At 34.9% G+C, this 27477-nt stretch overlaps 1 protein-coding gene across 1 annotated transcript; it reads left to right on the top strand.

Annotated features, from left to right (window-relative positions):
• The first annotated feature begins 381 nt into the window (after window positions 1–381).
• LOC132544609 (peroxisomal membrane protein PMP34-like) lies at window positions 382–21082 on the top strand. The gene is made up of 9 exons (XM_060208231.1): window positions 382–501; window positions 4289–4349; window positions 6404–6470; window positions 8265–8419; window positions 9274–9399; window positions 15672–15820; window positions 16633–16731; window positions 17051–17112; window positions 20302–21082. The coding sequence occupies exons 1-9, from the start codon at window positions 400–402 to the stop codon at window positions 20450–20452; spliced, it is 972 nt and encodes a 323-aa protein (XP_060064214.1). The 5' UTR covers window positions 382–399; the 3' UTR covers window positions 20453–21082.
• The last annotated feature ends 6395 nt before the right edge of the window (window positions 21083–27477 follow it).

Here is a 27477-nt window from a genome sequence, read left to right as displayed (position 1 = left end):
GTAACGTGCGGTACTGGTTCTGTGTGAATATGCAAATATGTAGGACCTACGATGTATATCTTGTTTATCTGAATGATATGTCAAACGTTTTAGTCGAGTTGTATATATACAATGTACATATTTCACTTGTCAATATATGAAGTCTCCTGTTGTGTAGCTCTGTGACCCGAGATTGTTGGTCAGTGATGTGGAGGTTATGTGTAGTATAGTCGTTAATGCCATCTCTACAAATAACATGTTGTTTGACACTTTAACATAAATACGGTAATTGGCTCAAACGATTGCGACTACATTGTCCAGGATCAAAATAAATCTGTATCAAGCACACGCTTTTAAACTCGCATCTGAACTCACACATGACGCTTAAAGTCGTATAAAAGATATCTGTGATATTCAGCTATGCATTCCAAACTTGACACGAGTACAGGTAGTATGAGGACATCACTGCTGAAAAATGTCTTCTCCTACGACAATCTGGTCCATGCAGTTTCAGGCGCTGCGGTAAGCTGCATGAGTGTAAATAAACGTAAAACTAGGTTTCACTTTAATTTTATGGTACTTTATATTATGGTGTCGTCAACAGGGTCAAGTTAGAGGGTACCCTGTAAGCTGACCACATAAATGTAGCTTGTATGCAATCTATATTGTATATATAAACAGGTACATATTAGCCATGTATTAACAGACTCGAAGTATGAAAAGTATGATTAGTGTTACACTTCCTGGTCAAAGTTCACATTGGCACATATATACAATAGATATGCTTCTGCTATTTTTTATGGTCTACATATTGCATTAATAGTCTTCCTAAATGACAGATCTTTTGCAAACATCATCATTGTTGGCCAGGCAAACTCCACATTTTTCTGTAATGCAGACTATAGTGACTGCATGTCTGAGTATATTTTAATGATACACAATATTAAATAATTTATTTATACAGGTTTGTAGCCTTCATTATGTTCTTGTTTGTATTGAGAATAGTAATGTTTGAGGTGTGAAAGGAGCGGGTTGGTGTGAACATTATGTCAGATATGTATGAACGCTTTCACTCAGTCGAGGGGGCATGCTTCATTGGCTCAGCTGTGATTGGCCATGTCAGAGACATGAATTATTAGAGACTCAGGTTCATCTCATGTCATGCATCAGCAGGAATGTATTTTTCCTGTTCTATTACATTGTCACCCAATGAAATCCATTAGTTGTAGTTTGTTGAGTCTTGGGTTGCGATTTAGGAAATCTCAAGGAAATTGGGGGCAGTGTAAAAGGAGCAGGATGATGTGGCTTGTGCATAGATATATTGTGTTCAATACGTATACGGTCCCTGTCACTTGGCTTATAGTGCATAACTCTTTGGTTTTTAGGTAGAGTCATGAATTATCCTGCTGAAGACTTGTAGATTCTTGTTAAGGCCCTGTGGAGGATTATGTATCTTTCAATGTTTTCTTCACATTGTTAATGCTGCTTGCCTTGTCTATACATGTAAACTGCTGTGTACATGTAATAGTAAAATTATTGCATAGTAAACAGCATATGTATGTTACATGTTGTGTGTCCATCTTCTGTTTGTAGTATCAAGATCATCTATTAACTTTAGGTGAAGGGGATTTGACTTTGTATCAGTAGGGGATGTGCCACCTTCCAGGGGTGAGATATTCATTGATATTTTCAATCCTCAGTTTGAATAGAAGTTTGTCAGGAACATCCTATCAGGACTACCCAGGTTAAATTTTGTACAGATTTAGCTTCTGATCCCAAATGGAGCAGAAGGGTGAATTCTTGAGGATTTTTTATCTAATCAAATAATGGATTTGAAGAAATGTGTTCTGCAGCATTTGGTAATCAAATTATTTAAGTTTTCAGATGAGGTTACATTTAGGAAATAGTCTTGTCTCAAAAGTTATCCTTGTCTAAAAATTCAAACACGTTTATGTCACATGGTTCTGAAGTACTACAAGTGTGCACATGGCGCTCTATGACTGTAACTTCATAATCCCCTATAAAGGGACTTTCATTCACAGAATGATTTGGATATTACTTCAATAATCTAGATGCATAATTTTGTAAATGCATGTGTAGTTGGAACACTTATTGCAATGATTATTACAATAAAGTTAACTTTATTATAATAAATTTCAGGTTTATTACAATAAACATAACTTACTCTAATAAATTCCATGTTTATTACAATAATTATCATTTACTGTAATAATTTCGGGGTCTATTACAATAAGTTGTTTATTACAATAAGGTTTGCAAAATGGGTACTACCAAAACTCAATTTTGCTTTAACGGGATATATTGGTCAAAGACCATTATTAAAGAAAAATTGATATATCTTGTAATCTTTGAGATCCTTTTTATATTGTTTAACTCATTACATGTGTACATAATTATATGACAGATAATTCACATCTGATACTTTCTGATCTGTTACTATGTCAGAATATCAATAAATTAACACATTACATCATATACAGTGATGTATGTAGATCAGATTTTAATTGCTTGTCGTAAATGTACCTGGATTTTTTTTTGACAATTCTTATCCATGTATAAATGTATACTGACACGCAAAAGAAATGCAACATGTGATTTTATGCAAGAATTTTCTTACTTCATTGAAATTTCTCGTTTAATTTAACACCTGATACAAGATTTAAATGTATTCTTTGGAATAACACTGTCGATTTCTCATTTTGCCTTCATCCATTCTGTAAAAAACGTCAAGGCTCAAGATGGGGTAGCCACTGAAATTTTCCAAATTCAATAATGAGTATGCCCGCCGATTGCATTTTATGCAGCTCGAATCCTGCGATGCATATAATTTACTAAGTGGTTTATTTGTGCCACAGGGATGTTCTGCCACTCTTCTATAAGTGCTTGACGCAAAGCGGGTATAGTCTCTGGTGGATTTGGGTGCGTTCGAATGCGTTGATCTAGCAAGTCCCAGACATGCTCTATTGGTGACAGATCGAGACTGTAAGGGGGCCAAGGTAGTGTTTGCACATTGTTTTGGCGTAGAAAATCCATTGCAAGTCGCGCTACGTGACATCTGGCATTGTCTTGTTGAAAAATGAAGATATGCTGGCAAACAAAAGGGACCGCGACAGGTTGGAGGCCAGTGTCTATGTACCGCTGAGCGGTCAAATTGCCTTCAATGACTACTAAAGGGGTTTTGCGACCACCGCAAATACCGCCCCATACCATTACGCGACCACCACCAAATCTGTTACGTTCCAACATGCAGTTGTCTGTGTATCGTTCACCACAACGTCTGAAAACACGTTGACGTCCATCAGAAAGATAAAACATAAATCTGGACTCGTCAGAGAAGAGTACATGGCGCCATCTTTGCATAGGAAACACATTTGGACGGTGTCGCAACCACTGAAGTCTGACGTTACATCGTCGACGGTTAAGTGGCATTCCTACTGCAACGCGTTGAGGTTTTATACCGTATGATCGCATCGTATATCACGGCTTATTCTCCGATGATAGTGTCCCAGGTGTCTCGGTTGCGGTTTTCTGTGCAGTTCAGAAGAGGTTGCGCAGATGCTGCAACCTCATGAAACGGTCCTGGCGTGGTGTCGTAACCTTCGGTCGGCCAGTTCTAGGGAGGTCAGCAGTTGTACCAGTAGTTCTAAGGCGGGCGTATAGTTGACTAATAGTGCTTTTATGGACATTCAATACCCTTGCCACAGCATTTTGGGTGTTTCCACCCAATAGTAACTGCACTGCTCTGTTACGTTCATCATTGGTTAGCCGAGGCATCTTGTTTGCGCAACAAAAATGTTAATCAATAGTAGATAATTCTTACCAAATACCTGAAGGATAACAAACAGGTCTGATACTCATGAAGTACTGCCACGTGTACGCGTGCACGTGCAAATCGGGGTAAATGGCAGTGTCTCGCACATACGACAACAGGTAGTGTGACCGAGTTCAGTCAACCGTGAATCGATCGGAAATGTGCGTGGTATCATTTTAAACAAAACAGCTAGCAACAGTTTGTTCATATTTTTAAAATGTTGACATTTCATATAGGTTGTGTTTCTTTTGCATGTCAGTATGTATACATTACAATCCACATGTTCTTATAATTGATTGACAATTTGCCATTCATGTTGAGAATTTCTGCCTGTTTATCACAACAACTTCCAAACTTCCTCTTTTGAGATGTTTGTGATGGTGTAATGGTTAGGCAGTTGTAGAATTTCCTAGCTAAGCTATTTGGTGTGGTACTAATTATCTTGAAAATGAGACAACATTTCTTTTGAATTGACAGGGCAGTGTGGTTGCTATGGTGGTTTTCTACCCATTAGATACAGCAAGAACAAGGCTACAGAGTAAGTGCCTTAACTAGAAACACCAGATTGGTGAAGGTCATGTATTTAATATGTAATCATGTGAGGCACCTCAAATTATTGCCTATAAAGATTCATATGATAATAGACCACATTTATTTCCCATTTATCCCTTCTCTACTAACAAATTAACACGCAATAACTATTTGATACAATCCTTAGTCCTTCATCATGTATGTCTGCTAATTTTTTAAGTACATGCTATTACCATTTTACTGTCCCTCAAATTTCTCCCACTTATATAAGGGAGGGAGCCTGTAGTAGTCACTTTGTTTGTGCTTTACATTCCTCTGTCTTGTGTACAAGACATTGATGAACCAGTGAACATCATAGCATCACCACGACAGGGTCTACATCTTATTAGATTATGGTGGTCATTGGGATAAATGTAAAGGTCAAAAGTCATAATTGACCACTTTTGAAAATTTTTATTCCTTAATAGAATTTATGCCTGAGTAGATTTAGATGAGATGAAAAGGGTAAGGAGGCTGGGGTATACCTTCATGTGCCTCTGCTCACTTTCTTCTGGTGACACCATCTCAAGGTCCACAGGACAATTTTGACCATTTAAGTGATATCACTACAGATTTACAAAATGGAGATAACTAACCCTATAGACTTTTTGCCCCACCCAACACTCAAAACCAGGGTGAAAAATATGGGATATTAATATTTTGTATGACAAACCAGACAGCAGTGTGATTGTCACAGCCAGTGGTCACATGGTATTTGATCAAGATCATTGTATGTAATGAGTTGTACAGAATCTAAGATGAATTTTTTTCAAAATTATTGTTAAGTCGATTTTAAATTTAAGATCGTGTTTATTCAGTTTTTGCTGCAATAGATGCATGTTACATGTAATTGTCAAGGGGTTGACAGAAATTATTACAAGTGTTAAATATAAAGGTGGGAAGTCATCTCAACGGGGAAAAATGTCTGACACACTGTTCTGTTTTACACTCCAGGACACACTACCTGACAGTGTGAATGTATACATGTATCCATCACTTTAATATAAAGCAAGTCATGATTCATTCATGCATGAATATCAATTGTTTATCAAATAACAATCAACAGCAGGACACATTTTGTAAATAAAATGGAAGTAATGGTTTATAGCTTCTAATTTTAGCAGTTCCATTTACTGGTATACATCAGATATGAATAATTTGTATATATTCACCCTTCAGTGGTTTCACTAGGTAAACCATGGCATAGTACCATATTTATCATAGTAAGCACAAGTTAAAACTTGAATTAAATTTTAAATTACAAACAAGGACTAAGAGTTGTGTTTAAATAATTTGATTACTTTTCCATTTCTCCCTTGTCATTTTTAAAGGTAAATGGTACTATAGTTTAATTGTGATAAAAATCATTTTAAGGTGTATTTTTGTAAAAACATTTTTAGATTTATAGTATTTATCATCTCACTTGAAAGTCACTCAATTTTTATGTTATCTTCTATATTTCATAATCAGTATTTTTCAAACTATGTTAAGTACATATTGACTTTTTGGAACTTCGGTAAGTGAGATTGCAGACGCACATAACAAGTTTATATTCTCAGAGAAATATTTCCAGACCAACTTTTCACAAACTAATACCTTTGATTAGCAACATCTTGTCAGTTGCTCTTTCTGATTGACAAATTACATATTTTGAATTCAATCTTTGAAATGATGAACAGTACAGAAGGATTTGATCTATTGATAATATAGATCTAAAATTGAAGCCAAAAATTTTGAGTCTTCCTCGTAAACCAGAAGAGTAAGAATTACACACTCCCCAGTATGATTTTGTTATGATTAGGACAACAGCTTCCATATTTGAATTGCATTGATTATATATCATTGTTCTATGTGATGATTATTATGTCAGCTCTCAACAATTAAAATTACTACATAAGTGTACAGTATACTTCATTTCAGATCACTGTTTTAAATGTTACCATGTACTTCTTGTTTATTTTGTCTGACTTTTATTAATTTTGAAATCTGATTGTATGATACATTTTTCATCATTAAATGAAGTTGATGATCACCGGAAAGCCAAGCATACCCCTGTTGTAATGGCAGAGATAGCGAAGGAGGAAGGGGTGTAAGTATAACACTGACCACCATGACTGTTGATAGATGAATTAGTCCCAACACTGGACATAAAAACTTGGCAAAACCATTGTGTGGTTCCCGAAAAAGTACAATGTATTTCCAGTTGGTTAGTCATCAGAGGCAGTAATTACTAACTCCAAAAACTATTAAACGAATCAGAAATCTGTTAAAAGATTTCTTTAATGAATTGCTTTACTGATGCTGAATGATTGTTACTGAAGTAGATATGTGTGTGTGTCTTAATCACACATGTCAAGTTCCTCTCCATATGATTATGAGCAAATGAGAGGAAAGAATAGAATAAAAAGGAATATGTTTTAAGAACAAATAAAGGTCATGCAATGGTGGGCACAAGATATCCCAGAAATTTCTGACCTTAAATAGTTGTGTTTGGAATCTGTTTGTTCATTTTCTCTTTAGTATAGTACCTTATAATTAGCCAAGGCTCTGATTCACATGGAGACAAAACCAGGACATCATATCTGTACTTGATCGTGATGGGTGATTGAGTTACAAAGATTTTAGACCTGCTTAATACTTCTAGGATTTCTGATAAAATATCATGCTAAACTGGTGATAACATCTGAGGTAGGGATAAAAGTACACCAGGAATTATATTATTTGATAGGTTGTCCCTATACAGAGGCTTGCTCATTGATTGGTTGTTGCTATACAGAGGCTTGCTCATTGATTGGTTGTCCCTATACAGAGGCTTGCTCATTGACTGGTTGTCCCTATACAGAGGCTTGCTCATTGACTGGTTGTCCCTATACAGAGGCTTGCTCATTGACTGGTTGTCGCTATACAGAGGCTTGCTCATTGACTGGTTATCGCTATACAGAGGCTTGCTCATTGATTGGTTGTCGCTATACAGAGGCTTGCTCATTGATTGGTTGTTGCTATACAGAGGCTTGCTCATTGACTGGTTATCGCTATGCAGAGGCTTGCTCATTGATATGTTGTCCCTATACAGAGGCTTGCTCATTGATTGGTTATCACTATACAGAGGCTTGCTCATTGATTGGTTGTCGCTATACGGAGGCTTGCTCATTGATTGGTTGTCCCTATACAGAGGCTTGCTCATTGATTGGTTGTCGCTATACAGAGGCTTGCTCATTGATTGGTTGTTGCTATACAGAGGCTTGCTCATTGACTGGTTATCGCTATGCAGAGGCTTGCTCATTGATATGTTGTCCCTATACAGAGGCTTGCTCATTGATTGGTTGTTGCTATACAGAGGCTTGCTCATTGATTGGTTGTCGCTATACAGAGGCTTGCTCATTGACTGGTTGTCGCTATACAGAGGCATGCTCATTGATTGGTTGTAGCTATACAGAGGCTTGCTCATTGATTGGTTGTAGCTATACAGAGGCTTGCTCATTGATTGGTTGTAGCTATACAGAGGCTTGCTCATTGATTGGTTATCGCTATACGGAGTCTTGCTCATTGATTGGTTATCGCTATACGGAGGCTTGCTCATTGATTGGTTATCGCTATACAGAGGCTTGCTCATTGATTGGTTATCGCTATACGGAGTCTTGCTCATTGATTGGTTGTGGCTATACGGAGGCTTGCTCATTGATTGGTTGTGGCTATACAGAGGTTTGCTCATTGATTGGTTGTCGCTATACAGAGGCTTGCTCATTGATTGGTTATCGCTATACAGCGGCTTGCTCATTGACTGGCTGTTGCTATACAGAGGCTTGCTCATTGACTGGTTATCGCTATGCAGAGGTTTGATCTTTGATATGTTCTTGCTACATAGGCATTTGATTATTGACAGGTTGTCGCTGTACAGAGGTTTGATACCAGTGCTGACGTCGCTATGCTGTTCCAATTTTGTCTACTTCTACACATATAATGGACTAAAGGCCATATTTTTAGGTCACACAGGAAAGCCTGATGCTCTTAAAGACCTTACATTTGCATTTATGGCAGGTTTGTATCCGGCACACCTGAAAGAGCACTGTTTACAATGTAACACACATGCTAACACTAGACTGATTTCCCTGAGGAGGCATGATGACACTGCCTTTCTTTGCAGCATCATTTTGTGGGATATATGACACTTTTAGTACATAGTCAACAAAAACTGATCATGAATTATTCAGAGAGCTGTCTATATTTAGATTTCTTACAATAGCGTTCTCCTTTCTGTTTTATCACTGAAATAAATTCACACTGGTCCTGTAATGGTAGAACAGCTACTCATCACAAACTTTTTATCAATATGGAACTGCTTTTGAAAGCAGCATAACATACTTAACTTCAGAGATGCTAAGTAAGACTGCCCTATAGTAATCAGGTAACGTTATACGACTGTCCGTTTTTTGGTTTTGGCACAAAATTTCAAGTGCTGTCCAGCTAATTGCATTCAAACTTAATCCAATACAGTGCTTGTATGAAAATCATTTTCTGGTCCTGAGGCCAAAAGTAGGATCACTATTTAATTTTTACATAGTTCACACTAATGAAGTCAAGTTGTTAAATAGCTATCAAATTTGCCCTGAAAGGTCTTTATAACGTATCAAATGTATTGTGTATTTGGCACATTTGTTTCTCTTAAGGTCAGGTTTAGAGTTTGCAGACACATTGTAGGACCCTTTCTGACCTGATAGCATTCTAATTTCTTGCAAGTGATGTTTGAAATGCTTGTACCAATGAAAACATCAGAATACATGTCTTTTTTCCAAATTCTTAGTTTGAGTAAAACATATGCAAGATATAAAGTATGAAATATAATATGCCTTTAACAGAGAGGTAACAGAGTTACATGCTTTTACTTTTCACAGGTGTGATCAATGTTTTAGTGACAACACCATTATGGGTGGTCAACACCAGACTAAAGTTACAGGGAATCAAGTTTCAAACAGAAAAGTATCGAGAGAAAAAGATGCCAAAATACAAAGGAATCTTAGGTAGGTATGATCTACATAATTATCTGGAAAGAAAACATAGATCAACATACATTTACCTAAAATGAAAGTTCACATGTTCTCTGCTTATGAATTTATCAAATGGACTTGTGTTATACATAGAACATTTGCTAAATAATCATTCTCTAGGAAAAAGATTTACGTGGTTTCTCTATCAACACTTGAATATGTATTTTATGGTATCTCTTTCAATTCTGTAACTTTGTTTTGTTTTGTTAATCTGTCTGTTTTTTGTAAGATTATTCTGTGTCTGTCTGCTTGTCTGTCACATTTTACCCACATCGTAATGCAGCAAGGGCCTATAAAGAGTGTGACCCATGTATGTCCTGTCCCTTCACTTTTGTCACATCCTGTCCTGTTACGTGCCAAGGTCATCACTTTTAGTGGTGCCTTCATTTCTTTTAATCAAACTTTATGTAAAGGTCAACAAGGACAATACCCTACATGAGTTTGTATTTCAGGATCAAGGTCACTGTTACTATTTACAGAACTTTGTTGATCATTGATACTAACCTGTATATGTATGGATGCAGAGGCATTTCATGTCTTAAGGATATTTTCATTTGAAAAAAGAAGTTTGACATCACTTTCATTGGTAGTATATGCCAGCCTATTTCAACGATACTTTATGATCATATTTGCATAGGATGGTTTGGTTAATGCACTCACCATTCACATAGACATCCAGGGTTTGATTCCAGCAAAAGATGTGAAAATGTAAAGTATGGGTTTTTCCCTGGTACTCCGACCTCCTCCCACCATAATACCTCTTAAGTAATTTCATTCGCCCAACAACAGTGAATAATATTATTTTCAAATCACTGAAGATGAAAATGACTGTTATTTATTCGTGTTAAGCTAGTCAAAGCAGACCTTTCTATGCATAATGTTGGATGACATATTTATAGACTCAGTCTGGAAATATGGTTTTTATAAGCTTTGTCTCTATCTGTTTTGTGTCTAACTGTAACTTTGTACTGTATCAGATGTTAGCTGTTTTTCACATGTTTTCTATATGAAGTTGACAGAGTGCTCTTGACTGAAAAAATGTATATCAACACAAATACATGAAAAAAGATAATTCAATCCAATTAAGTTTGTTATATTACTGAAGTATTAATTTACGTTTATGATCATTTAATTACTAAAGTCTTTATCTATGTTTATGATCATTTAATTACTAAAGTCTTTATCTATGTGTATGATCATTTAATTACTAAAGTCTTTATCTATGTTTATGATCATTTAATTACTAAAGTCTTTATCTATGTTTATGATCATTTAATTACTAAAGTCTTTATCTACGTTTATGATCATTTAATTACTAAAGTCTTTATCTATGTTTATGATCAATGTGATCGTATTGTATGGATTTACAAACCAGTGGCCAATGATCCACAACACACAAAAGAGTGGTCAGTGATTCACAACACACAAACAAGTGGTCAGTGATTCACAACACACAAACAAGTGTTAGTGATTCACAACACATAAACAAGTGGTCAGTGATTCACAACACACAATCAAGTGGTCAGTGATCCACAACACACAAACAAGTGGTCAGTGATCCACAACATATAAACGAGTGGCCAATGATCCACAACACACAAACGAGTGTTCAGTGATTCACAACACACAAACAAGTGGTCAGTGATTCACAACACATAAACAAGTGGTCAGTGATTCACAACACACAAACAAGTGTTAGTGATTCACAACACATAAACGAGTGGCCAATGATCCACAACACACAAACGAGTGGTCAGTGATTCACAACACACAAACAAGTGGTCAGTGATTCACAACACATAAACGAGTGGTCGGTGATTCACAACACACAAACGAATGGACAGTGATTCACAACACACAAACGAGTGGTCAGTGATCCACAACACACAAACAAGTGGTCAGTGATCCACAGCACACAAACAAGTGGTCAGTGATCCACAACACACAAACAAGTGGTCAGTGATTCACAACACACAAACAAGTGGTCAGTGATTCACAACACACAAACAAGTGGTCAGTGATTCACAACACACAAACAAGTGGTCAGTGATCCACAACACACAAACAAGTGGTCAGTGATCCACAACATACAAACAAGTGGTCAGTGATTCACAAATTAGTGGTCATTGATTCACAACAGTGATTAATGATCCACAATACACAAACAAGAGGTCAGTGGTCCACAAACCAGTGGTCATTGATCCACAACACACAAATAAGTGGTCAGTGATCCACAAGTCAGTGTTCAGTGATTCACAACACAGAAACAAGTGGTCAGTGATACACAAATATGTGGTTATTGATTCACAAAGGTGTGGACAATGATCCATATCACACAAACCAGTGGTCAGTGATTCACAACCCAGTGGTCAGTGATTCACAAACCAGTGGTCAATGATTCACAAACCAGTGATCAATGATTTACAAACCAGTGGTCAGTGATTCACAAGCCAGTGGTCAGTGATTCACAAGCCAGTGGTCAATGATTCACAAACTAGTGGTCAATGATAAAAGGAACGAGAATAATTTACAGACACACTTATATGTACATTATGCAAGCAAGTCAGTAGATTTTCAGTTATCCATTCATCGTGAACTAGGGATATTTTTGCACTAACACACTAATTGATCACTTTCATTTAAATTCTATGCAATATTTTCTGAAACATTAATTAGAATACTTTAACAAACATATGAAAAGTATTGTTGTGGTGATAAATAAAATACTATTTAATAATTACTACAAAAGTAATGTACATGTTCGTATATTCCAAGTAGGCATTATACTCACCATTCGGTCACCGGAATCATTTGTAGAATCACTACCTAGGAACTTCACAATAGCTATGGTCTCTTCTCGTCTTTTGACAGCTGGTATTTAAAATCAATAAGACTTTGTATGATATAATTAGCAATCTATTCTATCAGCATCAGTACCACTAATGATACCTGCCAGGTCTTTCATCTCTCCATGTCACCAGGTAATATTCTCACTCCACAATGTTTCTATATTTGGTCTGTTGCATTGTTCTTAATTATCCGTTAGCTTTGAGACCAAAAACTTTGTCAGGGTAATTCGTGGTATTTATTCCGTACTCCATGTGAAGAAAATTTCAACAATATTAGCTTGTCTTTAAGAGAGAGTTTGTAAAAATGTGTAAAAGTGGCTTCTTTATCTGATGTCAAGGAATATACTACTGGTGGAACTGGTACACAACGTGACTTGTGTGTTCTGAGGGTGTTTAAATATTGAACAGATGATTGTATCATAGTATTGTTTATTGATTTTAGTTCAGGTGCATGCTAGAATAGATACAGAGAATTGAAATATTTTATTATCAGTGGCAAGACCCAAAGCGACCTTCAAGGTATAATGTTAAAAATGAATTGAACTCTTGTTCACAATTGAATGTTCAGCAAAACAATAAATTTCCTAGTTGTGCAAAAAATTATTTTTCTACCAACATAAAACACAGCACTCACTTGCCACACAGTCACATAATTGTAATTAATGTGAAATCTTCATGTGTTAATTGGTTATAAAGTGTTGGATCTCATTTTCTCTCGATAATCTATTGTTCCCTTTAGTGATCAGATGGCCTTTTTCAATCAACTAGATTATGATAATTAATTACCTTGTCTCTGCTCTAGTCAGCATGCTTAGATGTCCTGTCCAATTTACGTGTTAGTAGTGAGCTGTGTCGTACAATGAGCTTTGTAATTATAGTCAACTGTACGAAAAGAATTAACAGTTGAGTGTTATCCTCTGACTAGTTTCATTAATATCTAATACTCGGTATGTCTGTTATGTATGTGTTTGGGAATTGACTTTCATAATGTTACAGGGATCAGCAAAATTTGACAAGATTATTGAGTGGATTGTAATAAAATTGGAGTTGAAATGAACATTTTGTGAAAATCGAGTTACAGAATGGTATTATAATAGTATTTATCTCACAATCTCCCTGTAAACTGATGAATATCTGGCTTATGTAAGCTGTATTACATACCCTCACCAACAGAAAAAAGATAGGAAAATGAATGTATTTGGCAAAACAGTGAGTGTAAGTAGATAGTTTGGAGAGGGGGGACAGAACAGAAATGGAGTTGACTGTTTCGTTGTTGTAGATATTAGGGATAAGAGATGGAGTCCACTGTTCTGATGTTGTAGATATTGGGAGAAGAGGGACAGGATAGAGATGAAGTAGGCTGTTCCAGCGTTCCTTATACATAACACTATATCTAAAGTTGTCTTTGGCCTAATATTGTCCTAACTGGACACTGGCCAAAGGAAACAGTCACAACAGGACAACATGCTCTCAGGAAGGTAGGATCCGGTCTTGATTGTACAAGTACATACATGTGTCATCATACAGTACAAAAGATACCGGTATTGTATCAACTGTATTTGGTAATGAAACCTACATATACAGATGTACGTGAAAGTGGTGCCAAATTCTCTATCCTTAATATGTATGTCTACCTGAAAGAGGTGTTTCAACCAAATTTACTGACTATTTCTAATTTAACAGTAGATATGACAAGACAACATCTGTCGGCATGTTCGGCAATCCAGTACTTTGAATTGTTTCCACTGTTCTTATGACGATGTACCTAGCATGTTGAAACATGTAAACCAATAAATCCTGCTGAACCTTCCAACAGAGGTTATCTGGTCATATCTACCATTAACTTTGATCACTGTTTTGGAACTGGACTCTGTATTCCATCAGGAATCCTCTCCAGAAGACTGCCAACACTTTAAGAAGATTTTTCACTGGACATGTGGTCTCATTTTCTTTGTATTTCCAATTTAGGAATATTTATGGCTACAAGTAATGAAAGAGAATTTGTCACAGTTCATAAATTTCCCATTCATATCACGAAGTAAATGTATTTAAAACATCAGCCTGGCATCAATGATGGATATCCTGGTCGCCAGAAATATTGAAATGTATCTTTCACCAATACAGCTCCGATATTGATACACTAATTAAAGATATAATAGTCAGTGTCTTTCCCAGCTCACACCTAATCAACCATCAGACAAACAAGTACATACATGTATAATGTATAGGTGGAATAGTGTTATTCTCTCCGCCGAAGTGTCTGGTAATCAGGAAAACAGTGTACTCATACAAGCTTTTATTAGAAAGATCCAAGACCAGCCTTAAATCAATTATTTTCATCTGTTGTAAAAAAGCATTCTTCAAACTTTGTCTTTACTGTTGCCGTACATATATAAGTTTTTTCTAAGGTCATTCAGTGGAACGATGAAATCTTGATTTTCTGTGCTTTTGTATGATTCGTAAGATTACTTGTTGAAATAAAATATTAATTACATTGACTACAGCTTTTTTCTCTTGTCCTACTTTGAGCGAAGTCTCTTTCCTACAATAGTGAACAAGAGATCTCTTTAGAACAAGAAGGTACTATGTGTTTCCATTCATGGTGCACCTTGGTTTTATCAAATAATGGTATATAGGGTATACAGCATAAGTGGTTATTTTCATGGGTCAAATTTTTGACAATTTTCTGTAAAAATGATCAAATCATATTTCAACAAATTAACATTTAGCAATCTGTATGTTAAAGGACATCTTATACATATGGTTGGTTTATTTCATGGATTACATTTTCATGATCATATTGGTGTATCAGGAAATAGGGAAAATACTATCCCCATGAAGATGACCAGCCAGCCACACAGTGCTTTGATGATATCTGACTTGATTTTGTTAAAATCAATATAAAATTCAGTGCAACTATATGACAACCATATGATAAATTCTGTACAAGATGCAAAAAGTTACTATTTTGTGTCCTGGATTGAAAAGACTTATTCTTATTTTATCAGAACTTTTTCTCACTACAGCAATTTGACGCCATGATAGTGGACAAATAAAATAGCTACTAGCCTACTTTCATGCAATGAATATGACATTCTGTACAAAAGGTTAAAATCATGGTGTTAGGAGTGTCATGGGGAAAAGCTGTTCATGGCTAGCATATTTCTATTTTAAAATGTTTATGTTAAGTGTAAAAAAAATTTCCTTATAATATTTGGACAAGGTGGAATGTGGTATATAGGTATCGTATACTGTGTTGTGTCCTTCATTAGGCCATGAACCTTCCTTGTTTAATTATTTGATATTTATTAATCTTAACAACCCAAAGCATGTCTTAGTTTAGAGACCTCCATATATAATTAACTGTAGGTTGTCATGTGACTCTCAATTTTCCAGATGCTCTGCTTAAGATCGCTAAGATGGAAGGAATTGGTACATTATGGAATGGCACTCTTCCAGCATTTGCCTTGGCTTCCAATCCATCGATACAGTTTATGGTCTACGAGATGGTGAAACGTTACTTCCAGAAACTACTGGTCACCAAGGTATGTTGCTGTAACAAGCAGTACCAACAATACATAAATGGATATGATAGGGTTTCACATCTGGACATTATACACAAGATTTTTATGTATGTTGTGTCTAACAGTGTTTGATCTGTCACAAGCTGTTTTGCACTTACTTTTGTGTATATCAGTGAAAGGTTTTACAAACAAGAGGAACTAACATCTTAACACTTCATGCAATTCAGCGATATAAATTGAATAAAAGTATTGCACTTGGTGTTGGTCCCTTTCTGGTCTTGTTGCCAAGCCCCTGCAGGATGATACATATACACAAAAAGCAACTTTTCAAGTATAAATTTCAATGTTCACCCTTTAAGAAACAAATTCATCCATTTTTGGTCAAAATGAAATGGCCAATTTAAGAGATGTTGATTTAAGCTTATGTGTTCTATGGCCCATTTAGGGCCTGCCCTAATCATGCTGTGGTCAGCCTCCTGTCAGGTATAGTGTTGAATCCAAATATTTTGAGGATAATTTTGGCCAAATTCTTGTAAAATCTGGTGGTTAATTTCAGAGAAGTCATTTTAAGGTTATGCACTCTGTGACTCTCTTTTAGGGCCTGCATTCCATCCCTTGGCTCTGTCACTTGTCAAGTATCAATTCTAATCCTTACTTTCTAAACATTATTGCCAAATATGGATGAAATCCATACAGCCATTTTGAAGAATTGAAATTGAAAATGTTAAATGTTTATCCTTGACACGTAATGCCAGATGTAAATGGGCAACATGAAATTGAATTCAAGAGCTTTATTATTTTTGCTTTTATTTGTCTTTTTTCCATTTTTGTAGGACCTCAGCGGGCTTCTGTACTTTGTCATTGGTGCCATCGCAAAGGCAACTGCTACCATCATAACGTACCCTCTTCAAGTTGTACAATCACGTCTCCGGGTAAATAGTTACAATATATATTCTAGTTATATCATGAAAATGTATATTTTGTATTCTGTAATATGTGTGAGTGTGGATAAATAGATAGATAGATGAATAGATCTGCCAATATGTCAATATTAATGAAACAACCAGCAATAAATGTAGAGTTGGAAAGATTTTAATTAATCTGTTGCCAACTTCATTATTTACTGTATCAAACTGGGACAAGAATTATATCAGAAGTGAAGACATTACAAATTTTCCTAACCTGTTGTCCAGAAAAAGAATAAAGTTTTATTTTCTGTCTGTTTAAAATGTTAACTTTTTCTTGCACCAGGCTGGGTACAACAAAGAAGAAAGGTCTGGAAGTATACTGAGCTGTTTGAAAGAGCTGTTAAGGTAAGGAAATGGTGATGTTTATGGGCATCGGTTGTTTTTGATGTTCTTCAAATCTGAGTATTATGTACATTTAAATGTTACATGAATTGATGAAGGTTGGGAAATATTGAGGATGAACAAACTTTTTTTCCAAAAATTAAAAGGAATAGACCGTACCATTCATTTTATACAAAGAAACATGACATATTGTACACAACTGATGTACACGCACTGAGATGTCCTGTTGTGTACACGGCAATGTATACAAGTAATAAAATTAGCGTATGTCAGTCCAATAATTGAACCTTCTCGAATGTTTAAACAATCAAACACCAGGGTTCCATTTCTTGATTGATTGTTTTATCAAGTTCTTGACACCAAGGATTGCACAATTTGGTAAGATAAAATTAGATCCGCCTTTGATAGTGGATCCTCTCCTGAAGCTTTTAATCAGCAATTCAGTGATTGAAAAATATATCTTCTGTTGTCTGTGATGGTTTACACAAGTTAATTTAGAAATAGAATTCTGATAAATTTCATAAAATTAATTCACACAAGATTGAGTGCCTGGTTATAAGCTGATATTGGTAAATGAACAAGCGTTACTTGAGAATCTCTTGTAAATGGAGACGACAAACTCTGATTTTTTTTATACCACTAATGAAACAATGCAAGAAAGTCGAGCCATAGTAAGAATACTTAGTATAGTTATTTTCTTTCAAGATTACTCATTTTATTGTAAAATTCTAGTATCGCCTCAGGTAATGACAACTGATGGCCAGGCAAAAATCTGCAAACATGTATGTGTAGAGTGCATCAACTTCATCTGTTAAAGTTTTCAAATTTTCAAAGGAAATGCTTAACTGTTAAAAACAGACATATCTTCATTCCATATTTTTGTCCATTTCTTCACCAATGTTATCAAGGAAATAGATATCAGTTTTCTTTTCATATGCAGCCATTTGGATCTCTGAGTCCATTGGTACTGCTGCTGTTGTCATTGACATTAATGCTTTCAAGACATGTTGATTTATTGAAATATTGTAAACTTTTCGTGGATGTTGATTAACACTGAAATGCTATGTTGCTCTATTTGAAATCTGAGAGCTTCTGTTGTAATTAGGACTGAGTATATGCATATATTGTGCAGCAAATGATAACATTGACTTTTAAACATCCAAATGACTGTGACATTTTGTGTAGCTGGTGTAAAATTATCTCCCATATCAGGTTCCTAGATGTTTTTATTATCCTAGTTATCCAAGAAAAGCCAAGCATCCACTGTTATGCCTGGTTACAACCATGCAATGACTAAGCTGCATTCTAGGACTTTTGGTACACAATGTTGTAATCAACTACATATCTGACAACTTTTGTCCATGTTGCTTCAACCTCTTGAAGGATTCAGGTGATATCACAGATGTAAACAAACTAAACCTGTTATGTATATTATACAATCATATTTGCCTATAATAAAAAGATATTCTTGAGTTTTCATTCATACCAGCCCACCATCACCAGATGCTGGGCTGTTCAAATGGCCCTATGTATGTGGTCCATCTGTAAAAAAAATTTCTTGTCGCCATTTCTTGAGTAGCACTTCATATTTCATATGTCGGTTCTCCTTGATCCCTAGTTGTGCCAGTTTGATTTTGGGTGTGATCAGAATCACAAAATGGCTGATTGATGGCCTTCTTGGATTTTTACAATGAAGTTTGTTATCTCTCTGTCTTCAGAAGTACTAGATGGATCTCTCAAATTTCATGTGTATGTTCCCCTTGGTCCTTAGTTGTGCTCATTTATTTTGGGACCAATTAGAAAAAACAATATGGCTGACAAGCAGCCGTCTTTGAAATTGACTTTGAAAGTTTGTTATAGCTATTACTTCAGAGATATTGATCGATCTTTCTCAAATTTCATATGTAGGTTCCTCTTGGTCCCAAATTGTGCTGTTTTGATTTTAGGATTAATCAGATAAAAAGAATTGGCTGACAGGCAGCAACCATCATGGATTTGGCAGTTAAATGATGACTTTGTTCAAATTTCATATTATTAAGAAGAAGAAAAAAGGAAGGAAGAGAGAAAAAAAGGGAAAAGATTTAACATCTATTGAACAACTGAAGATCAAACAATGATGGGAAGCAAGATTCCTCTGGGAACTCTTGTCAATTATTTAGCAATTGAATAAAGTCCTGTCTGAGCAACCAGTTTAGCCAGTAATGAAATGCCCCCTACAAGGACTCTTTTGGAAGTTTTGGAATTTTTTTGTGAATGAAGCAGATTCACACCCTTGTCATTACTTCATACACTAATTTATTGTAACACTTGATCACTATTAGAACTTTTTTTTTAACATTGAAGGTGTTTTTTGTAATCAAGCTAGCAGAGTCAATGCCGTCTTTTTGTAGGCAAGAAAATGATGAATTGCAAATTGCAGAGTGTAGGTTTGTCACTGGATTCAAGAAATACAAAATTATGTAAGCGACTTTCACTTAAGATATTACTGCTGTCAAAATCTCTTGTCAAAATGAGTTTGTTGATCAACACGAAATGAATGCTTCAAATCTTTAATAGCATGCTATGTATGTTTTAACTATATACTTTAGTGATAGATTTTAAAACTACAAAACAATGAAGGAAATGAAGTTTCTTTTGATGTACTGGTTTCTCATCGACTCTATTTTCAAATCTATAAGGAGGTTAATCATCAACCAGACTGATAGCTGATCCAGTATTGTTTAGAAATATCAGTCTAATGATAAATCAAAGGTAAACATTCAAATTCCAACGAAATGAAGTTGATTCTAACAAATGTTTTTTTCTGGTAAACAATTTTTATTGGACTGCAGTGACCTTCTGTCTACTCGAGAATGTTTTATCGTAACATTACTTGTTTAAAATCCCTTTTTGAAACTGTTGAGAATTGTAAAATTCTACATTACCTGAAAGATGTTGGTCTATATAATAGACTATGACGTACCATTTTAATCTTTTGTGTTAACATACCCATTTAAGATTTTTAACATTTGTCTTTTACCTATTGGTTTGTTTAATGTTATTTCTTTTGTTGGATCGCTGTGTATTTTACCGTTAGATGGCTCTAATGACCTTTTATGTGTTGACGGTCTGTTAAGAATGTAATAGTGATAGTTTTTTCTGTTTACATTTTAAATGTTAGCATTGTGTCAGCTAGTTTTTTTCTCTCAACAGGCAACAAGGTGCAAAGGGTCTTTACAAAGGGATGGAGGCCAAGCTTTTACAAACTGTTCTCACAGCAGCCCTCATGTTCATGGTCTATGAAAAAATAGCAGCGACTATATTCAGGATTATGGGCTACAATCAGCAACAGCCTTCTATATGACTGCAATGATATGAAATTAGAATTAAATTATGTAGTTAGAATACATTTTTTACAGAATGAAGTGGAGTACAAAAGTCGATATGAACTGAGATAAATGTCAGTAGAATTCTTCAGTTGTTGTTACAAGTGTGACTGAATCTGGACCTCTAGCTCAGTATAGAGTGATATTTTCCACACAGGTGCTAAATATGGTTTCTGAAGAGAAAAAAGGGAATTTTTTTTTTTTTTTTTGCGTGACATCAATGTGATTGCCAAAATTTGATTCGTTAAGTGATAAAAGGCATGTAAGTATCAATTCTTGACATATTGATATCATCACTACATATGTATTGTACTTGGCCGTAGCCACAATTACAATTGTTTTTAACTTGATTTAATGCAATACAGACCTTATATAATTTACTCACTCCTAAATGATGAGTGCTGTTGTCATAAAAAAACCAATAACATATATATGTGTAACTAATTTACTGTCGAATATACTCAAATAGAGTACCAGGTATTATTTATAACTTAGCTTAAAATATGTGAATCATTATTAGATTAAGCAGATTATACTATGAACAATGTTATGTGATCAGTTTGTGTTCAGGAAGTGCTTTTGTTATACATTTATATATAAATGGAAACCAGCGAAATGTTTCTACTTTTACAAATTTTTTTTTTTTCTTTTAATTCTTTTTTTTTTTTTAAGTTTTTGCAAATAATAGATGACCAAGGGTATGTTTTTGTGCAATATTCTTTTGCAGATTATAGAAATAATGTTTGATTTAAACATATTTTTATTTGTTCAATATAACAAATGGGATTAGGCACAAGTTATCACAACTTAGAAACATCTTTACCCAAAGTAATGTTTCAGAAACTTTTGAAATACATCACATTACTTCATTACACTGAAGGTTATAAGGATGAGAAAATGTAACACTATTCTGATAAAGGACCCACCTAATCCTAGTGAATAACAGAAATCAAAATGTTGGAGTAATTATGATGCCAGCTAGTTAAATATTGTCATGGGGTTCATTGTCAGTTCATTTGTTTTGCTATAATTCATTGTAAAAGTTCCTGTTGAAATGTGTTAATGTATACTACAAGGCAGTATACAACCCTTTTTTATGTCGCCTGCTATAGTACTCACTTGCTATACAGCACTATAATAAGTGAGCTATAGGGATACTGCAGTGTCAGTTGTCTGTCAAATTTTCCTAGAAATTGCAACTCGTAACGACAGAGTTTAATCAAATTAACTGAAGCATGCGTGGATGAAGAGAAATAAGTAGGGAAAATCTATCAATTTCTTTAAAATCCATCTTTCTTTAGGAATAGCAGGATATTGTTCAAATTTGGTCTGAAGCATGCTTTTGTGAAGGGAAATAAGGTTTTTTAATAGTGGGGTGGGGATGGGGGGGGGGGGGGTCCGATAGGAACAAACTATCAGTTTCTTTAAGATCTTTCTTGTTCTTCATGAATTGCAGTATATTGTCCAAATGTTTTATTTTTACAAGTCGGTTTTGCATAAACTGTGGGTCTTGGCCACCTGGGGCCAGAGGGATGGGGCCCAATAGGGAAATCTATCAATATCTTTAGAATCTATCTTGTTCTTCAAGAATTGCAGAATATTGTCCAAAATTGGTCTGAAGCATGCTTCTTTCTTCTTTAGGCATACCTGGATGTTGTTCCAATTTGATCTAATGCATGCTTGGGTGAAGCAGTATCAATTTTGTAGGAACGATGGATCTTAGCCCTTTGTATATTGTATATAGTATATTGGGAGTGATGGGGCCCAGTATGGAAAGTAGGCAAATTCTGGCCCATTGGGATCAATGAGGTGGGGTCAAATAGTGGACAGAGCAAATTCTTTACAATTTGAATTGTGTTTAAAACTTCAAACAGCTACATCTTATAACCCCCTTTTGATGGAGGGTTGAGTCTGTGATGGGGAAATAGATACAAGTGTCTTCAATACTTTTCTTTAAGTTAAAATAAATCAATTATAGCAAAATAAACCAGGTGAGTGATACAGGCCTTATGGGCCTCTTGTTTCTGTAACATTATACAATTTTTCATATGACATTTTATATTGCTTGGTACCTTTTGCATTTAGTTCTATACAAGAACACGTAGATGTATATGGTGGAATAAAAAGCATTTTAAACATGCATCCTGTGAGCTGAGGAATGAGGAAGCATAGTTAATTATTGATGTTTTATTTTGATTTTTGAGATTGTGAAGTGTGTGTGTGTGCTTGTGGTTTTTTAACTTTCATTTTATATTTCAATGGAGTTTAGCTCATTTTTTATCATTTACATATATAGGACACTCCAATACCTAGCACATGGTACCTACAGTTGATAATGAATTCAGATGTTGTGATAAAAAGTCATTTCATGGTATTCAGTTAAGTCCCAAACAAAATGTAAATTCAGGCTACATGTAGTAAGTTTATGAAATTACATGAGCAGTGTTATCATGTTTGAAATATTAGTATTTTGAGAAATCATTAATAATAATGGTTTATGGGATATAGTTATGTCCGTCTACAGTTACAATGGTTGATCATAAAGACGACATGTTATCCTGCTGTGATGTTAGAACTTTAAAGTTTTGGATATTATACAATTGTTGAATATTTGTGGTGAATTGTTCAAGGGACCAGGTAGTACATGTCATTTACATGTTTATTACGGTTGTGCCATCAAAATACAGAAATTACCTTCTTGACAGTGAAATAAATGTATAGAATTGATCAGTCTGATAAAACCTTATATCATGATGATGTAACTTTTCCAGTGATAACATAACCTAGGTTCTTTTCAAGGCAGTGTTTTCTAGTTACTGTATTGAAATTTACCAATTTTCTTGTTTGGACTTTAAAAATGCGAAAGTTGAATATGTTGGTATTCTATCAAATCCTGTCCATGTATATTTCATGGTTTCTCTAATGTGGTATTTAAAAACAGTTTTCTAAGCGATTCTTACCAGATAACATAAAAAAATGTTGATGTAAAGTGGCCAATGTGAAATGACATTGTCTTGGTTGTCAAGCGTAAAGTCAAACTATCTGATGTTAAACAATGTGATGATATTTCCAGAACATATTTGGATAGGATTTGTTTTTCTGTTGAAATGTAATAGAAAAGGAAATTTAATGGTTTCCCATGAAATATCATCTACATGTGCAAGTCACGAGTATAACAGAATGTCCTATTTTTCACAATTGGGAATATTTAATAAGTCAAGTTTGAGGAATGGAAAGACAACCCTTCGGGGGATACATGGTTATCCTGATCCAATAACATATATAATGCACATGTATAGCTACTTTACTGATGACTACTTGGTATAAATGTAATGCAGTAAAGGCAAGCAAATCAACAGTACAACACCAATGGATGGAATATTGGATGTGTGAAAAAAGCCAAGTACCTGTGTGTACCTATTGAAATGGTATCCCTATTATCACAAATACAAACATATTATTATTGTAATGTTCTTGTATTTCACTGCCATGATGTTAAAAATGCTACTTGACTGACCACCTCTGCAAGTATTTAAGAATTGTATTACTCAGAACGATATGTTTAAATCATAGCTTTTAAAGTGAACTCATTTACCATGGATATTAAAAAGATGTGTGATGTTTGATAATGAAAAAAGTATATTAGATAAATGAAAACTGATGTTTTCTTGTTTATTTATATTAGTTCACATAACAGCATCAATGGATAATATAATGTTTATACTACTTTTCCTGAATCGAGAGGTCAAACCATAGAGATTTGTATGGAAATTCAAAAGCAGAGGGACATAGAACAAGGTATATGACAGTGGAATATTATCATAGGCATTGTCCATTCCATCTCCACCATCACTTGTTGTACCCTCAGTTCTGTTTTTGCTATATCTTCATGCTGTATATCTTCTTATAGGTTGTGGTTCGACCATGAACCTCATGTCATTCGAGATGGAGCTGCAGGAGGGTGACTCTTCCGGATGTGATAACATCCAGTAGTTTTGTTCAGTTTATCAAAAAGAATGATTAATCCCAAAAGCAATCCAAATTTGTTTTACAGACAGATACATTGTAATACATGTACTTTATTAAGATAATTAAAATATTGACAAATATGTAGATGTGGATTCCTTTGGTAAACTCTTAGAATATAATCATTTTGAACTTTGATTGATTTTGAGACCAGGGCCCGTATTCATGAAACCATTCTCATGCTCAAGCCTTATGTCTTGTTTTAGTTAAAAAATAATAAATAAAGCTGATTTTGCCAAAGATTTAAAAAAAAAAAATATGAAAGGACTTCAAGTCAAAGTTAAAATGAATATTTATATTTGACATTTGTATTATTTGATATGATTTAGGAGAATTATTAAAAAGTTTGCTTGAGCACAAAATGTATGCTTGAGCATGAGAATGGTTTCATGAATACAGCCCTGGTGATAAGTCCTTCAGTAATGATGAAAAGTGACTCCAAGTATTTTGTACATATTTATGATGTATAACTAGTAAAAGGAATATTCATGTTTTTGAACTAGTTCCAAGGAAGATTTTATTGGGTAATGTGTTATTTGATATCTTTTTAATTGTTTTCATATGACTTAATCTTTTTTCAAAGTTTGACGCAGTATAGCACAAATTCTAAGCCTTTAACAAGTGTGAATTGGTAATTAATTATTTTCTTGTTAAACTAATATGTTCCCAATAGAGGTAAATATCAAACGTGAACAGTGTACATATGATCTGTAAGGCTGCAGTTGTACAAAGTTCAAGGCCATTGCACCTCCCCATCTAGATTTTGACATAGGATAACTTAAGATTTTTAGTCGCCAACATCACTGACTAGCCCTAGCGAATTTATGAAACAAACTGCATCATACAGGTGTTTCACCTTAGTAATGCTAATGGCCTAATTTTTAAACCCAGGATATTCGACCTAGGAAAACCAAATTGATAAATACTTCCACAAAATTCAATAAATTTAATAAGTTTTGTTTGTCAGAAGAATGTCAGTTACATGGACATATTCTGAACTAAGCCCCTATTAGATTATAAATTAAAACATGACATACAGGTTACGGCAAACGGCGGGGACAAAAAGTTCACAAGCAGTGTCTACCACAAGAGTCTACTATCAAGGCAACACGTATACATATTCAATGTGACTCTATAAATGTGAATTGGTTCCACGAAAGCTATCATCTTTGGGGTCATTATATTACGAGTTTTTTTTATTTTATTTATTTAACTTATACATTGTATAAGAGAGAGCGCCTCGCTCAGAATATCAAGAATGTTAATCATAAAACGGAATTAGTGTTCATATCAAAGTTACATGTTTTCATAAGCTATGTAACAACACACACGGTGTTATAAAGCTATCAAAACAGATTTCAGAGGTTCAATATAATTCTAAACACCAAGTCAGGTAGTTTGTAAGATTTCTATCACTTTAGTGTTTTGATACATAGATGCTCTAGTATGACCCACTTGTACTCTCTCTTAGGATGTCCTCAAATTATCGATTTCAAACAGGTGAAGTATTTCATCAGTATTTCAAATTGTATGTGCTCTATTCAGACACTATTTCGAAGAAGAAAATAACTGTATCTCACCACGTTCCCATAGTAAGGGGAGTAACTCGTCTGATCTTCGGAAGTCCTTGACTGCAGAACGTTCCCTTATGTACAACTTGAAGAGTTTCAAATCCATTGATTTATGTAATAACCAAATGTTGAACTTTCCGAAGGTATGGATAGCCCTATTAATGTATCTACACGTATACGACACTTAAAACTAGTGTGAACGTTTCGTCGATTTTAACTGATACACGAAACTGACGAGGATTTATCTGAAAAGCAAACTAATGGTATTTGATATTTATATAGTAACCATCTGGTCTTGGTTGCTGGAAGGTTAGTGAGAGTTAACCAAAAGCGTGAGGAGCAAAATTAATGCTCAAAGTATTCTAATCTGACCAGTCTCTACGAATACATGGGTATGAAATGATAAAGAATGGTCCAAACTTTGTTTACTTTATGTTTGGAAATTCACTAACCACTAGTCAACTCTAACCAGCCTTTAAACAAACGGTGCCTGATAACCACAAAACGTTGCAGAGTTATTTCTAACCCCGTGACTTTGCATAAGAATTAAAACTTTAGATGAGAATAGCTACTGATTATTTGGTGTATTCTGTAAATTCTCTAACCAGTATGAACTCTTGATTCTTACTGTTAATATCACCATGTTAAAACTTTTCCTTCTGGCGCACGTGTTACAGATAAGCAGCTGACTTATAGATTTTTGGATATCGCTGTGTCTAGTGTCTGGATTTGGTCTATTATCTCTAGGGACAATCCACCTCGGTATATGCTCACACTCGCTTATGTGTGTATATGTTGTTATATTTTAGAATACACCAAACTACAATGAATTTAGCGCTGCTGAAGTAGAACCTGATCATTGTGCCTGCTTAAAGAAAATGTACACAGTGTATGAACTTTCAAGATATAAAAAAAAAGATCTCAATAAAGGTTCCCCATCAAACAGGTCATTAAGATTGTGCAAAGTCGTTTAATTTCACTTCCAGATATATCAATGACGTCTTGTCTTTGAATAACAAGAGATATATTGACCACGCCCATCGTACATACCTCGCGAATTGGAAACAAAGACCGAACTAACTCGTCTACATCAGTCGCTTATCTAGGTATTTTCCTACAACGAAACTAACAAGGATAGATTTCCACCAAGCTGTATCATAATATAATGATGATTTCAATTTCTCTGTTGTGAATTTTCCATTTCTGGATAGCAATATCCCCAACCTAAGGCGTTTACACAACGCAGTTGATTCGATATTCAAAGACCTGCTACCATTATAACAATTTTCGTGCAAAATGTCGTCAACAGATCGACAACACACATAACACAGGGTTTCAAAAGCTGCAGATTGAAGAAAATTATGGTCGTTTTACAGTTGTCATAGTGTTCTTTGTTTCTTTGTGCG

The sequence above is a fragment of the Ylistrum balloti genome, unplaced genomic scaffold (assembly GCF_031769215.1).
Source record: "Ylistrum balloti isolate Yb309-2 unplaced genomic scaffold, AGI_CSIRO_Ybal_v1 Utg369802, whole genome shotgun sequence".
Taxonomy (NCBI): Eukaryota; Metazoa; Mollusca; class Bivalvia; order Pectinida; family Pectinidae; genus Ylistrum; species Ylistrum balloti.
This window is presented reverse-complemented; position numbering and strand designations above follow the sequence as displayed.